At 48.3% G+C, this 16,063-nt stretch overlaps 1 protein-coding gene across 4 annotated transcripts in view; it reads right to left on the reverse strand.

Moving 5' to 3' along the window:
- Positions 1 to 16,063, reverse strand: part of GON4L (gon-4 like) — a 43,950-nt gene that overhangs the window by 8,618 nt on the left and 19,269 nt on the right. For all 4 annotated transcript variants that reach the window (XM_019711100.2, XM_074318860.1, XM_019711102.2 and 1 more), the window contains 10 exons: positions 15,192 to 15,293; positions 11,306 to 11,346; positions 10,607 to 10,710; positions 8,021 to 8,219; positions 7,420 to 7,506; positions 6,358 to 6,526; positions 4,784 to 4,928; positions 3,316 to 3,466; positions 2,634 to 2,750; positions 422 to 2,092 (listed from right to left, as the gene is read on the reverse strand). In XM_019711100.2, the coding sequence (XP_019566659.2) occupies positions 422 to 2,092; positions 2,634 to 2,750; positions 3,316 to 3,466; positions 4,784 to 4,928; positions 6,358 to 6,526; positions 7,420 to 7,506; positions 8,021 to 8,219; positions 10,607 to 10,710; positions 11,306 to 11,346; positions 15,192 to 15,293 (2,786 nt within the window). The remainder of the gene's footprint in view (positions 1 to 421; positions 2,093 to 2,633; positions 2,751 to 3,315; positions 3,467 to 4,783; positions 4,929 to 6,357; positions 6,527 to 7,419; positions 7,507 to 8,020; positions 8,220 to 10,606; positions 10,711 to 11,305; positions 11,347 to 15,191; positions 15,294 to 16,063) is intronic.

Below are 16,063 nucleotides of genomic sequence, written 5' to 3' on the forward strand. Positions count from 1 at the left end.
GAGCCCATCAGAAGGAGCCGAGGGTAATCAATCGGGGTGGGGTGGGGGCCCCCAACTACCAGGGGTCGCTGGGACGGCAGCCTGACAGGAGCGGGGAGAGGACGTATTCTGGAAGGTCCCCTCTACCCTGAAGACAGTTTTCCTTTGCCACGGGCCACACGTATGACCTATTTTTTTGGCATTTATAATGTGCTTAGGTGATTCAATTTAACATTTAAATTAGCTTAAGTTGAATGTAATAAGTAAAATTTCACCGTTTCCCTCTCCTCTCACCTCAAACCCAAAATGATGTCCCATAATGCATTCAAAAGTCGAGTAAAAATGGTTTGAGGACTACCTAAAGTCCTAAAACCCGCAGGACGGTGGCCTACCGATGCAGTAGCACACGAGTCCGAGCAGCTGCGAATACCCCCGCGCTCACCTGCAGCTCCGGGACGGACAGCACGGATTCCTCAGAAGCAGACGACATCTCATCCTCCTCGTCTTGCGTAAGGTCGTCAAAGTCCTCTTCTTCCTCCTCCTCTGGCCCAGCCGGGGTCCCCGCTGAGCGCCCATCGATGCTGGGAGAGCCTTCGGGCTTCCCTGGGGGGCTGCTCAGTGCCGTTTCAGGCTCAGGGGGGGCTGCAGCATTCTTCGCAGACTCTCTGCTCCCATTCCCTGCATTTGCTCCGTCAGGAGGCTCCTGCGAGGCTGGAGGGGTTTTAGCGGGTGGACTCCTCTCCTCCTTTGGGGGCACCGGCTGTGTCCTCGCCTCCTTGGCAACGCCGGGCTCCTCGCGTGGACAGCCGGCGTCCGGCTCCCCAGAGCACTCCTCCTTGACGGCCTCACAAAAGGCCTGCTCCGGCGGGGCGCTGCACACTTCCTGCCCATGGTCCTTAGGTTCCATCTTGACCACTTTATCCAAGTCCCCAGGAAGAGCACTGAGAGACTCTGGGAAGCCCTGAGCCAGAGGCTCCACGACGTGCCTCCCCTCCTCTGTTTTCACAACAGTCCAGACATACGCACTGTTCTCCGGGGAGTCCTCCCGGCACAGCCCGTCTGCGGGCGCAGGCCCTGGGCTGTGCTCCCTCGGGGGTAAGACGGCAGCACAGAGAGGAGACAGGTCCTGGGCTTCTAACTTGGGTACCAGGCCCTGGAAGGCATTTTTCCCTTCGTCCAAAGGACAGCCCATGTCCCCGTTCACCGGGACCTTTTCCTCAGGGCTGGGCTGCACAGGAAGCTTCACAGAGTTGCCAGAAACAATTAAGGGGGGCATGGAGGAGGCCACGAGGGGCTGGCTCAGTGGGCAGGGGAAGGTCGGGTTAACCAGGAGTGTGGTGATGGGAATCGTCTGCGAACTGGGGGCCACAGCGGCATTGACAGGCTGGATCACGTTGCAGCCACTGCCAAGACTCACAACCTTCACAGTGGCGGCAGGGACAGTGAAGATAACAGGGGCCGAGTTGATGAGGGGGACAGACTTCAGGCAGACGGAGGCCTTGGCCCCCTTTCTCTTGGGGCCTCTCCGTTTCACGTAGGGCTTTCGAAACTTCGAAGGGGCAAGTGAGGGCAGCATCACTTTGGGCACAGGAGCCGAGGAGAGCAGGGTCTGGGGCTCGGACAGAGGGTAGCTGGTCCTGACCGCAGGGGGCACAGTGGGCAGTGCTGTGGGGGATTCAAAAGTATCGCCCCCAGGGACCCCCAGGGGAGGGACGCCTGACACGGTCTGTAAAACAGCGGCTGGCTGCAGGCTGTGAGGCAGGCGGAGCAGCATTTTGCTCGGAGGGGCTTCTGACTGCGCTGACCTAGCTGGGGGTCTCCCCGAGCTGGAGCTGGGCTGCAGAGACGGGCTGGGTCTGATCAGTAGGGGCTTCAGGGCGGACGAGCGCTTCTGTCTCCAGCCCTTCCTGGAAAAGCAGTTGGCAGCTGGCTTCAGGGTCAGAACTACGCCCTTGGGCAGCAGCAGTGGGTACCGGCTCTCAGCCCCCGGGTCGGAGCTGCTTTTCCCTAGGTCTGGGTCCGGCTTGATCTCAGGGTCCGTGGTGCCATTTCCTCCCGCTCTGGCCCCGTCAGCTATGCGCTGCATCTCCTCCCGGATGGATGGTAGACTGGCCTGTTGGCAACAAGAGTGCTCAGATGCAGCACGTGTCAGAGTTTGGGGGGCAGAAAATAGGGCTCTCCAGATTTCAGGGACTTTTCCAGGATGGTCTCGAGACATCTTTTCAAGATTTTCCTTAAGGGTAACGGGGATCAAATATATGGTGATGGAAGGAGAACTGACTCTGGGTGGTGAACACACAATGGGATTTATAGTTGATGTAATACAGAATTGTACACCTGAAATCTATGTATTTTTACTAACAATTGTCACCCCAATAAATTTAAAAAAAAAAAAAGATTTCCCTGCTTGACATCAAATTTCTACGAAGACTACATTCCAACTGCACACTCCAGAAACGCTTTTCTGAATTTCATGGGGAAAACAATCATTGTCCCCACTATTTGTAAAGGCCTGTAGAACCACTGGGGAGGGGGCAGCAGGAGAAGGGCTCATGAGGGAGACCTCTGAAGTCCTGGCTCCACAGCGCCAGCCCGAGAGCGGTGAAGGGCTGCCGTGCGGCCTGCGGCCCCGCCTCTCCGAGCAGGAGGTTTACCTTTAACCAGAACGGCAGCCGGTGCTCCTCCCGCTCGACAGGCGGCTTCCACTGATGGGGCTGGATCTCTTCGCAGCACTTCCCTAAGGTGGGCAGCTGTTTGGTCTTCTTGTAAAACTGCGCAGGAAGAATAAAGCACGAGTTACACTCCTGTCAGAGACACGGCCCTCTGTCAGGTGGGGGAGAGGGGCGGGCAGACTGAGGCAGACACGAGCGCTCACGCACAAATGCATGTACAGCAACAGCATGCGCTGAATCAGCTCCTGCATTTCAAATTCAACTAACGTCTAACTGGTAAAGACTGTGCAATGACTGCCTGTCTGCTAACTTCTCATCTCCATGCTGGTCACCCAGAGGGAAGCGTTTAGGTTGCATGGAAGAGGAAGGAGGTGGTTAGTTAGACGGAGCCTATTTAAACTTTGCCCCTTCTCAGGAGCTGCAATGACAGTGCCCTAACCCTCCGGGACGCGTGGCAGCTTCCTTTCTAAGCAAACAGAGGAAGAAGGTAATACTCGAGAGGAAAATGCTAGATCAACGTCCCTGGAAAGGCGAGAGGAGATTTAGTTCAGCGCAGGCGGGAGGAATCGCTGTAGGGGAAGACCCCTCCCCATTGGGCCCATGGAGAAAGAGGGCGCGGCCCGTGGGCGAGGCCCCAGGGCAGCCGCCTGCAGGGAGCGCTGACCTTGAAGATATTGTCAGGAGCTCTGTTCATGCTTCGGTTCTTGATTCTGACCGTCAGCTGGCAGGCAGTCTTGCACGTCAGAAGGTACTTGCTGATGAGGGGCTTGGGAAACTCGGTCCCCTCAAAGTGCTTCAGTCCTAAAACTAACAGACTGAGAAAGCAGCAGGGGCGTGAAACCTCACTTCACATGCGTTCTTCTACAAAGCCCCCCAGACTCACTCCCCATTCTCCAATCCACTTTTTCTGCATCTAATTCTTACACGAGTGAACGGCTACTTGACAGAAAATTTCAGGTATTTACTGAGCACTCGTAAGTACTATGAATAAGACACAATCAAGTGGAAAGAGGAAAACCTAGGCATAAATCACTAATAAATGTCAGACCACGTGATCTTTATACTAATAATACAAACGCAGCTCAAAGGAATGCAGAGGAAGGAGGACGGGTGCAACAGAACAAATACGAAAAGAGCAACGGGCACCGAGTTAGCCATTTGAAATCAGCACCAACACCACCTCCCATAGTGTGCTCACTTCCGGCTGCCTATGTCCGCATTTACTGACGGCAGTGGGGCAACATGTATCGAGAGCCATAAAAACGTTCCTAACCTTCATCAGATAATCTCACTCTTGGGAATTTACCCAAAAGGATAAACTCAAAGGATTTTCAAAAGCTCTATGTCCAAAGATGGAGTCACTGACAACAGCAAAACTGGGGCGGGGGAGGGGGAGGGTGCCAGCAAATAAAAGGACCATCATCAGGCCACTCAATATTGCTTTAAGAGAAGCGACACAGAAACAAAAAAGGACAACGGTACAGCACAGAGAAAAACAATTTCAACATGTGAGGTTTAAAAAACAACAAAATTATACTTAAACTGCCAATAATTATGTAAGAAATGCAAAGAGGAAAATCATTGTCTTGGGATGGTTAGGATAATGGATATAAAAACATTTTTCCTTTGGAAAATTTCCTCTAATAGTATACATGAGAAGATTGGTTAATACATTAAATACTGTTTCCCCAAAAATAAGACCTAGCCAGACAATCAGCTGTAATGCGTCTTTTGGAGCAAAAATTAATATAAGACCTAGTCTTATACTATGTAAGACCCGGTCTTACATTATATTAAAATAAGACTGGGTCTTATATTAATTTTTGCTCCAAAAGACGCATTACAGCTGATTGTCTGGCTAGGTCTTATTTTCAGAGAAACACGGTAAAAGACAAAAAAAATTTTTTTTTAATGTTCCAAAGGGCGCATGTTATTTCCCCAAAAGAATAGTGTCTGGCCCTGCTGAAACAAGCACGTCTAGAACGAGAACCTTCTCCCCATATGCGTCCTTCTCTTTGAATCTTGTCTTACTGCACATACCTTACTCCCCTGAACTCCTCCAGAACAGAACTAGGTCTTGTCCTGGGACTCGGTGCCTGCCCCCACCCCCCCACCCCACAGCAAACCCTTACTTGTCCTCCGCCTTGGTGAATGAGTTCTTATCCTGGGGGTTCTTTGCCTTCAGAGAACACACTGGGAGGAGCTCCGGATACATGAAAACCTTGCTTGTGGCCAGGATCCAAGCTACTTGCTTTGGCAAACAGGGAAATTTACAGGCTGTAAGAAAAAGAAAACAAAAAATCTTTCCTAAATGAAATTCTAGCACCAAGAGGGCTTCACAAAAGCTCCTGAATGCCTTTCTGCGTTAGGGAGAGCTGGTCCTACCTAACGATGTCTTGCCATCCACACACCCTCCCGCCAAATGTTTCCACCACTTTCTCAGCCTAACATTTGCCTAAAGGGCTTCACATTCAGTGGTATTAAAAGCTGATTCTCTCATTGTCTCCCAGACTATGTTACTTAACACACTAAGTAACATCAACACCTACAAAGTACCGAGTGACACCTGGCACACAGTGTACGCTCCAAAAATTTTACCTCCTTCCCCCTTTAAATCCTTGAACAGTACGTGATGTTCAACTACGCGTTCTTTCTTCCGGGATAAGATTCCCACTTGCTTAATCTCCCTCAAGAATCTGATATTCCAAATTTGATTTGATTTGATTCTTACTTAACTTTCATTAAGTTCTCCCAGATTCCTCCTGAGGCTGGGAACAAACAAACCATAAAGGGAATGAGACAATTCAGTCTCGTCCACTCTGGCTCGCTGCCTGAGACCCGGGTTCCAGGCACGTCTAACTTCCCAGAGATAAGCACTGCTACCGCCATATTTCTCCTTCCACAAATGAGATTTTCATGTGCCCAAAAGGAAAACACAGAACACCACACGCTAAGTTAGCAGTCGTTTGGTGTTTCCAGTGACAACACGCAGCTAATAAAGCAGTTAGAGATCAGTGTCCACAACCTAATGCACTTAAATCCAACTATATTCAATTTCACTAGAAGAGTCAGGGATTTCACATCAAACCCAAAGACAAACCAAAGTCCAGAGCAAGCCACGACTAATGTGTTAAACCAGGAAACAAAGCAGAAGCAAACAGCTGGATTCAGGGAACAGCAAATATTTTCTAAAAAAAATACTAAACCAACGCAAGGTAAAACCCAAACCCAAACCCGCAAATTTCTGTAAAATACTGAACATGGCGCAAGGGCCGCATCTCTGATTTGTGCCTTGTCCCAAGCCAACATTCTTTCAAAACGGTGACAGCACGATAATTGTTATGGGACATGAAACGATCCTGAGGAAGGAGAGCGAAGACCTAAACCTGACCCTCCCCTCCCACTTGGCTTCCGTCTTCCCAGACCCCAGTGTCTTGCTCTCGCTCCTGCCCGTGTGTCTACTTCAGTCCAATTCCTAGCACTGAGCCCCATGTCGCCCCGACGACCCTGCCTGTCCACTGCCTCCATTCCCTGCTCAATTACCACACAATTCTGGAAGTTAGATCATGAGTACAAAGGGAGTCCAGAAGAGAGGAGGGAGAAATTATACATCTCCTGTCTCTTCCATCCCCAGGAAACTATCCATGGAATACGACTCCCAACTCATTGCAAGTAAAAACTTGAAGTGGACACGTCTGTCCCCTACCAGTCTTGACACTTTTCCGAGGACTCCAGTCGATGCTGACGTGTGTGCTGAAGTCTTCAATGAGCTGCATGGCCCCCACCAGGTTACAGGGTTGGAACAAGGTCTGAAACTTGGGGTTGAACTGCTGGTGAAGGGCGATGGAGCTTTGAGCGAAGGTTCCCAGCTCTTCCTGGGAAAAGCGGACACAAAGGAGATCTAAGTTCCAGGCCATTAGCACCCACAGCCCTCAGCCTCGGAGGGAGGAACGTGTCCTTCCTACTATAGGAGACAAAGGTAGCATTAGTGTTACCCCACTGAGCTTCTGCTGAGCCCTGATATTCAGGAATTGTGATGAGGACACACCCATTTTGTTCTGGTTTTGTCCTCAGGCTGAGTGTTCCTGCGCCTGCTGGGTGCTGAGTGTAGCTCCCAGCTACAATCAAGGTTCTCAAAAGCGAGAGCCGCTGCTTTTCAAAATTTTCTGTCGTCTGGTTTCTCAAATAACACTTAGAACAAAGTACTTCTCACAGTTCTCTGAACACAGGAAGAGGTGAACACAACTGTTGACGACCAGGACAGCTTGGAGTACCAGCCAACACAGCACTCAAATGCCAGAGAGACTTATCCAAGAAGCAAAGCTCACCATCATTACCTGCCCAGAAGTTCAGGGGCAATTTTTATAGCATTTAAAGTTTCAAAATTAAAAGCCCTTCCTCCAAAATACTTCGAAATGTCATGAGCAAAATTAATTTTCTACATAAGACACAGTTATTGAGTCTAATGAATGGAGAATGAATTCAATAAAAAGAGAAGCACTGAAAACCTAAGAAGTCAGGGTGGATCTAAAGATGAGGACGAGGACCCAATGAAAACGTGAGGCACGCGCGGAAGGACGTGGAACACACTCTGCACTTTCATGGAACTCAGGGCTCCGCTGTCTCAGCAAACAGGGACGCCACCAGAAGAGCGACGAAACGTGCAGGAGGAGAACCACGTGGGTGACGACGGGGGAACACCTGTGCAGGGCCACCTGCCGAGCTACTGCACACTCCAGTCTAGCACTAGGGACACCTGGAATCTTACCAGAAATATCCTGGCGGTGCTGGCCTCCGAGCTGAGACTGGGGTTGGAGGTGGAGAGAAGGTGAATTTGCGTCAAGAGCTGAACGTGCTGGGAGTGAAAACAAGTCACACAGCGACACGTTAGGACGGCATTTCCAGAACCCAGAAGATCTTACCAAGGTAGCTGCAACTTTGTGCCACGTGTTTTGCTTTCTGGTGGGAATCTGAGAACAACACAGTATGTTGATTTGAACTTCGCAGATGTGTTCGTTCCCCTTGAGCTAAATGGTAGAACCAGAGGAAGCTTAACTTCCAACCATAGAAACTGAGTTTGGAAAGAAGAAAACCGACTCTGGCAGGGAGGCTGTCATATTCCGAATGGAGTGCCAAGGACTCACTGAAATCCAGAACTCTGGACACTGTCGGGTCCTAAGTGTGTTCTTGCCTGAGCCACAGGACTCTTGAACCTGACTGTCAAGGTCAGGGCTGTGGGAAGACCCTGGGCCTGCGGTTTCCCCGGCACCAAGACGACACGTTTCTGACCTTCCCAAAGCCGCTCCCCGGGGCGTGGCTGTGCCGCTGTGGGCCGGGCAGTGCCAACGCCACCCCACGCGCAGCCTCACCTGCTGCATCTGGTGCTGCAGCCTCTGCCGCTGTGCGGGGTCCAGGATCAGCGTCTGCTGCGCCTTCTCGGGCTGCGGCTTCACCCTGTCCGCCTCCTGCTGCTGTCGGGCCGAAGACTTCCTCATCTTCAGCTGTTCAAGGAGCTCCTTCATCGTCCGGTGCTGCTCGTTCAGCAAGTTGGCCAGCGGTTCCTCAAACCTGCGCCCATGGGGAGACGGCCGGATGTGAGCACTGCCCTGGGTCCACGACACATCCGACTCCTCCCCATGGGCCGAGAGGCCGAGTCCTTCCCCTCACCCCCTCCCACGGTAGCCCGCAGGCGACACGCGCAGCCTACCCGCCTTCCCCAGAGTTCTGAGCGTAGATCTACACAGGATGGTTCCCAACTGCCCCACCCCATTCTACCATCAGCCCTCTAAGTAACGCAGGGAAATTAAACAAAAGCCTAGGTGCAGAGAAAGGGCGGGATAACAAGCGTCAAGGAGCCATGGGAACTCGTCCTTCTTGCATCACACTGACACCCACGTTAACCGGGGCCGTGTTCTGCACGCTGATACACGACCTGCTCAAAGCACGGCCTGTGTTCTCTAACTCACCCGTGAGCCCCACCCCAGGTCTAGCTTCTCCCATTCTCCTACTCCCACCCATCCCGGCTGCCCTGCCTTCCTTTTCTTAAAAAGTCCAAGAGCCTCTAGCATGAAGCAAGAAGGGGATACACTAAAGTACAGGCAGTTTGAATCAACAGTGAGCAGCTGGTTCCAGTACCTAACTCCGTCCATGAAAATCCCTCTGAATTGCTCCTCCAAGTTTTCTAACCCGACCGTCGCACCTGCGTCCAGGCAGGGCTGAAGCACGAATCCTACCACCTGGCGTGCTAGCTCTGCAGTGGAGGCAGCACGAGACACTTGGGTGATGGAGCACAAGCTGACACGTTGCGCCATCAGGGCAAGACCTGCTCAGGTAGCTGTGACTGCCAGGTTATCGTATTTCAAGAAATTCTCTCTGTTGTAGCAACAGTTAAATGATAAGGACTTTTTCCAACAGCCTTTGAGAATAAGATTACGTTTCCTTTTACAGTATTTCCTACGAGTGTAGACAGGCACAGGGTAAAACCCTAAGGGCAGGGGACCGTCCTCTGGACACCCTTACTGAGAACTGAAAACTCCTGACTATCTGCACTGCTAACAGGAACAGAAGAACAGAGCCCAGAAAAAGTCGGCATCGCAAAAGGAGGCCGACCTCCTTCTAGTCATAGTATTTCCTGGAGAGTTGGTAAGGGGAGCACAGATAACTCTCCTTCCCCACACGTTATTTACTCAAAGGTTAAACCACGTTTGCCTTTCTTGCTGAAAGAGCAGCAGCAGCAGTGCAAGCAGATCAACTGAATGCCGGAAGTAACTGAATTTCAACAAGGATTTTAAAGTAGTCACATAATCCCCAAATTTTTAAAATTTACAGAGTTGACTTGGGAACGGAAATAGGTTTACAGACGGAGCAATGGTTCCGTTCTGCTGCACCTGAATTGTGTTCTATGCACTGCGGCTTGCAGCAAGCGGGTCAAATACACTCTTAGAAACCTTGAAAATGTTCTTTTTTAAAAAAAGTACATATGTGAGGTGACAGAAGTGTTTAATTCAACGGGGGAATCCTTTCACATTGTATATATACATGATCAAATTATCATGCTGTACACTTTCAATGTCTTACAACTTTGTCAATTACACCTCGATAAAACTAAAAACAAAGTGAAATCCCGAGGTTTCCGTGGTAGTTATACTACGGCATTTATCGGATGGAACATCACTGACACGTCTGGCTTGCACACTGTTTAGTACGCCTTGTCTTTTGCACTAAGGTGCAGCTGGCAGGCCGACCCCAAGCTCTCTGTCAGATAATGCTGTTCAGGTCACACACAGGACTACTCAGAGGCCGTGGTCTCTCCGCTCAGCTGTGTTCCACCCGTGGCATAACCCACACCCTGCCCTCTGCTGCAACTCAGAACGGGTAACAACAAAGTACAGAGAGACGGATCATGCAAACCCATCACAGAAACGGGGGAAAATGAAAGCCTCCACCATCTGGGTGGGGCAACACAAGTGCCAGCTTTGTGTGAAGGGGGCAGTACATGTATTTCAGACGCCAGGGCGTTTCTGTAGGTGCTTCATGGTTTACCTAAGCAAGGGGTATAAAAAGGCGTTGCCTAGGTAACCAGCAGGCTTTCCCCACCACTTACCAGACGCTAGCGGCAAATGAGCAGCAGGACGGGGACGTGGCTCCGACATCTGGGCGGTTTCTGTGGCTGGCCAGAGTGCCACGCGCCCCTCCAGCACCACTCACCTGGAGAGGTTGCTGTGGATGCCAGCTACTGTTCTCTCTCCCTTCCCAAACAGATACAGCATGGCCTAGAGCTGCACTGCCCCATAGTAAGGAGACTTGGCCACTCGACACCTAACACGCCCCAGGGCTGGGACCCCGACATCAGCAACTCGGGCAGTTAGGGCTGAGAAATAAACGGACATCTCTGCAGAACCTTCCAGACATACACTTGCCTCCATTCTGAGGCTCAAGGACTCTGGCTAGCCTACCGTAGGGCTTGAGGTGTGTTAAAGTTAGGCCGGGGCTCAGCCACACGTTCCTCCTCCTCGGGGCCGTCATCTTCCATGCTGGGGAATCCCATCTCATCTTGGAACTGAGGGGAAGAAAAAGGTGGGTTTCCCTGGGAGATGGGCACACGGACGTCGCTGCAGCCATGCCAAGGGAAAGCGGAGAGCAGTTCCCAGGACATTAACAACGCTAGCAGCACCCAGAAAGAGCTGCAGCAGCACCTTCCTCCCTCCAGGCACCCACAGTCCCACACAGGGGAAAAAAATCTCTCAATCGGCCAACCTATAATGGTGAGGACAGAGCATGCATAACTCAAAATGCTCATAAATATATTTCATGGGACAAACTTAAGAGAAAGGTAACTATGTCTGCTCAGAATAATCTAAAACCAGTTCGCAATCTTTATGGATGCACCAAATGATAGCTGGGGGGCCATCCAAAGCTTGCAAGAGAATAACTTACATATGGGTGATCAAAGTTTGTTAGGAGGTTACTGCAAAAATAATTGCGGTTTTTGCAATTTTTTTTAACCTTTTAAACTGCAATTACTTTTGTACCAACCTAATAGTTAGCAAACTTCCCCCGCCACTAGCCTCTCTCCCAGGTGGACTGACGGGGTTCGGGGCGGTCAGAAGAACCCACTTTGCATCCCAAATTCTCACTCCAGGATCATTACTCACCGTTTCAAACAGCTCTTCCATCAGCCCATTCACCTCCTTTTCTGCAAAAGAGCCAAACAGCATGTTGTTGGCACAGTTCATTCCATTTTGCAATAAGGCAGAATTCCAAGAAGACAATGTGTGTTGTTTTCAGCAAGCTCCTCACATCTATCCACCATTCAGTCACTCAGAAACATTTACGGACATCAACGGGGGCTCTATCCCTGCTCTAGATGCTTGGGACACATGACAGAACGAACAGAAGTGAAGCTTTCTCTTGAAGCTTCAATTCTAGTGGGAAGATATACACGGAATGTGAGCTCGATGACTTTACGGTAAGATAAATTCAGTTTGTTGACCTGTCCTACTGAACAGAGTCAGGAGAGAAGTCTCGAGCCGTGTGTCACAGGACCCTGTCTTAGTACCTGAACTACTCAGCAACTCCCTCCATGGCCTAGGAGACCCACGAAATAGTCATCAAATCGGTAAGTGATACAAAGCTGGAAGGGACTGTCAGACCAACTGATGACAGCTTCCAAATTCTGTTTTCTCACATTAATGGACGGATCATAACGAGGAGAAATGTAAAGGCTGCATTCAGGATTTTAAAACATCGGTTTCTTAAGGGCACAAAAAGGTGAAATGCCTCAAAACCAACGAATGTGAAAAAGACCAGAATGTTTTGGTTGACCTGAAGCTCAGTGTGACACAGCTGCTGCAAAATAGCGCTCACGTCCGGGAAAGCAGGCCCCTCACTGAGCGAGCGCAGAGCCAGACGGCGTCTAAAGGACTGCGGTCATTTCTATGCGGGCCTTTCCCAGAGGGCATTAAAAGGCTCAAATCCAAATGCTGGTGAGGACACGGAGCAACTGGAATTCTAATGAGGATGGAAAATGGAAAGCCACTGGGGTAAATGTCTGGCAACTTCTTATAAAACTAAACCTACATCTGTCCTCTGACCTCTCCTAGGTAGCTGCTGACCCACGAGAAGAACCACATCCGCCTACAAAGGCTTGAACACAAGCGTTCAGAGCAGCCTTATTCAAGGTCACCGAAACTCAGCAAGGGCCCAGATGTCCATCAACACCTGGGGGTAAAAGATGGATCAACAAACTGGTATATTTACGCATGGACTCCGAGTCAGTAGTAAGAGATACACGCAATGTGGATGAATCTCAAAAGCACTATTCTGAGTGAACAAAGCCTTGCGACAGAGCACAGACTGTATGATTCCAATTATACGAAGTCATAAAACAGGCAAATCTAATCTGTGATGGGAAAACATCAGAACAGCAGTTCCTCTAGGGGGATGGTGCAGGGGCATGAGAACACTTCCTGGGGTGACAATTCTGTATGCTGAGAGGGGTTTGGCTTACGCAGATGTAAGCACGTCAAAACTCACTGAATGGTACATTAAAATTTGAGTAAACAACTAAGTACAAAGTTACCTAAAAAGAGAAATTACAAACAAATATTGAGCTCTAATTCATGATAACATGCTGAAATGTTTATGAGTGAAGTGTACTGATACCTACAATTCACTCTGAAATGCATTTAAAACACACACACACACACAGATTTATAGCTAGAGAGATGGAGAGCTGAGTGATAAAGCAAATATTAAAAGTTAATTAAAGAAACTAGGTGGTGGATACATGGGTTAGTGTACTGTACAATTCTTTGAATTTTTCTCTATGTTTGAAAAGTTCCATAATATAATGAGTGAGAAATTTTTTTAAATAAAGGCTGGAATGCAGAGAAGGGTGACTTGGGCGGTGAGAGGTGTGGAAACCACGGCATCCAGAGAACTGGAGAAACTTGGTGTGTCTGGCTTAGGAAAGAAAAAAGTCAGGAAAAGAAACACCTTCTACTCTGCACACTTGGGAGTAAATTACATTTTTCAGCCACAAAGGACAAACAGGGGACTGTAAAAGGTTGATTTGGGTTCAGCAGCGAAATATTCATGGAAGACACACTTCTGCAAACGGACAAGCTCCCCACCAGCGGTGCCCAAACAGACGAAAAGGCCACATGAGAGACTGGAAACAAGTGGGAGAAAAAAATATGACCACATGAAACTTTTCAAACTCTATGATTCTATGCTTTTTTACTCTTAAATTTTGGTTATGCATGTAAGGGCAAGTCCTCCTAAAGGGATTATAATTAAATATGACAACGTCAGATATGAGAACAGGAGGAAGAACAACATTAAAATTCTACCCTAGCTTTTACTTATGATCACCGACTAGAAAGGATGGCCCTTCAGGCAGGCATCCCAGAAAAGTTCACTATTTGATGGGCAAATATTGTCAGCACCCTGCAAAACACCGGCTCTACAGCAATTGAGTACAAACTCCAGAAGTTCACAGACTAGGGCAGAAGACAGACACTAAACAAGCAATTCTGAGAGTGATTTTTAAGTATTAAAAAGGACATAGCAAGTGGTATGGAGTCCAAAGCAAGAAGATCGATGCTAAGGAGGAGACCTCCCTGAGAAACTGTAAACTGAAGGGAGTCACAAACAGAAAGGGAAGGCACCTGTATTCCAGGCTGAGAGCTGAACCGAAAGGAAACCTACTTTTCTGCTTCGAGCAGATGTTTCATTCCCAGCATATGACACTGTGGACCAGAGCTCCTTCTTGGACAGACCCTGCCCGTGGTTTCTGCCACCAGACTCTCTTGATTTTTCCGGTACTTTCCTACGCCCTCCTTCACGGTTTTCTCCAAGCCTAAATCCTCAAGCTTTTTCATTCTGTACTTTCTCTGATTCCTGGTAGCCCTGTCAGTGCCTCCTGTCCTTAACTGCCGGAACATACCAACATAAATGGAAGAGCTTCATAAAGGAAGTGGCATTCTAATCTTAAAAACAAGATGAAAGATCAAATAAAACAACAAATTAGAACATAAGTCCTAAAGGACCGTGATTACATAATTCTCTTCGCACAAAAAGCTGTGTTATTTAGGTATGGAATAAATACTTTTAGATGCTTATAAAGCTTTCTCCATAATCTGGTCAAAAGCCAACAACCTACCTTCTCTGTGCTGTGTATACTATTCCAGTAGAGGGTCACGCATACACTCAGTAAAAATCAATAGTTTCTGAAACACGTGTTTTCCATCACTGGCAAACTAGCTAATGAAGTAATTTCTTTAAAAAACGACTCAAGCCAAGTCATTTCCTTGTTTCCATGCCTCCAATCTTGTTCTCTTTACCACCAAACCAGTACATTAAACTGGTGTTAAATCAACATGCTATTTCTAAAATCCAAATCAGTTCCAATTCATTTCCTGCGTAAAACTCTGAGCAATCCTTTTCGATAGATCAAAACTCAAAGTCAAGGTTCCCTGCTCACCTTCCTACCACCACTCACTCCACAACTGTACCAAACCACTCGCGATTCTCCAAACACATTCGTTGCTGATTCCCAGTTCCGTGGTTGGCAGATCTCCTCTCTGCCCCACCTCACCAGAAATGTCCTGCTCCTCCTTCCAAACTAAGATGAAATTCTCGTCTGGTGACTCCCCCACACACACCCCTCCACATCACACACTAGATCACATCCTCTTTGAGGCACAAGCACACCTTACACACAACCTCTCACAGCACCTATCACTTTGGATTCTAACTTTCTCTGTTTGTGTCCCCTACTAAGCCGATGTCCTACAAGGCAGAGGCCGTGTCTTAATCATTTGGGTACTAAGAACAGTCCCTACCTTTACACAAGACTGGGGTGTCCAAGTGCCTAACAGGCTTCCTGAATATATTCCTCAATTTCGAGAATTACAGAAATAAATGGGCAGAGGAAGTTTAAATGTCTTAGCTTCACCCTCAAAGATCTCCAGAGCAAACAAACGTAGACGGGGACGGGCCAGAGCAGGACTCGTCGTGATTGTGACACAGACTCACTGGTGATTCTCACGGCCCGGTCGGTGCGGAAATCCTCCGTATCTGGCTCATCACGATCTTCCAGGAAATTATATTCTGGATCGTCGTCATCATCGGCCTCATCTAAGGGACAAAAATGTTTCAGACACTTATTTCCCACTCTGAAATCTTTTCTCCAGTAAAAATGTAAGATATTCAGCACCGTAAGAATCTGTCAATAAAGCACATGGATTCTTAAGGTTTGAAATAACTTATTCTGTTTTCCGTCCATGCCTTTGCACAGATCATTTCCCACAGCTGACCCGTCTCACCTAGTATCCTCTCCAATAAGTCAAGTTCCTTTCTTCCTTCAAACAAGGCTTAAGTCTCTCAAAATGCAGCAAAAGCCAGAAAACTGAATATATAATTTATCTCAGTAATCCCACTTTGAATAGTGCATCTCATGAAGATAACACTTTTGTAAAACTATTTATACAAAGGTAGCGACAGTGAAAAAAGCAATACCCCTAATTCCCAATAATTAGGGAATGACTATAATTCTGATGCCTTAGTATGAAATAGTATGTATGTATAAAACATAAACATGTAACATTGCATAAATAGTCACTACATACATGACAAAGTACAACCCAATATCATACACATAATAATCCTAAGTGTGAAAAATTATACCCCTAAACTAGGACTCAAAGAACTAAAAATACACAAACATAACACGCACGCTATGTTAGAGTACAGAAACATGGGCGTTCTTCTCTTCCTAACTTTCTCTAATGCTGATGCTGTGATGTCTTGCCTGTTCCTAAACAGAAACTGTGAAGGAGTCACAAACTGTGGGATTGTCATACTAAGGTGACTAAGGTGACATTTCTCCTGGGACAGCTTTAGGTCAG

The sequence above is a fragment of the Rhinolophus sinicus genome, linkage group LG14 (genome assembly GCF_036562045.2).
Source record: "Rhinolophus sinicus isolate RSC01 linkage group LG14, ASM3656204v1, whole genome shotgun sequence".
NCBI lineage: Eukaryota > Metazoa > Chordata > Mammalia > Chiroptera > Rhinolophidae > Rhinolophus > Rhinolophus sinicus.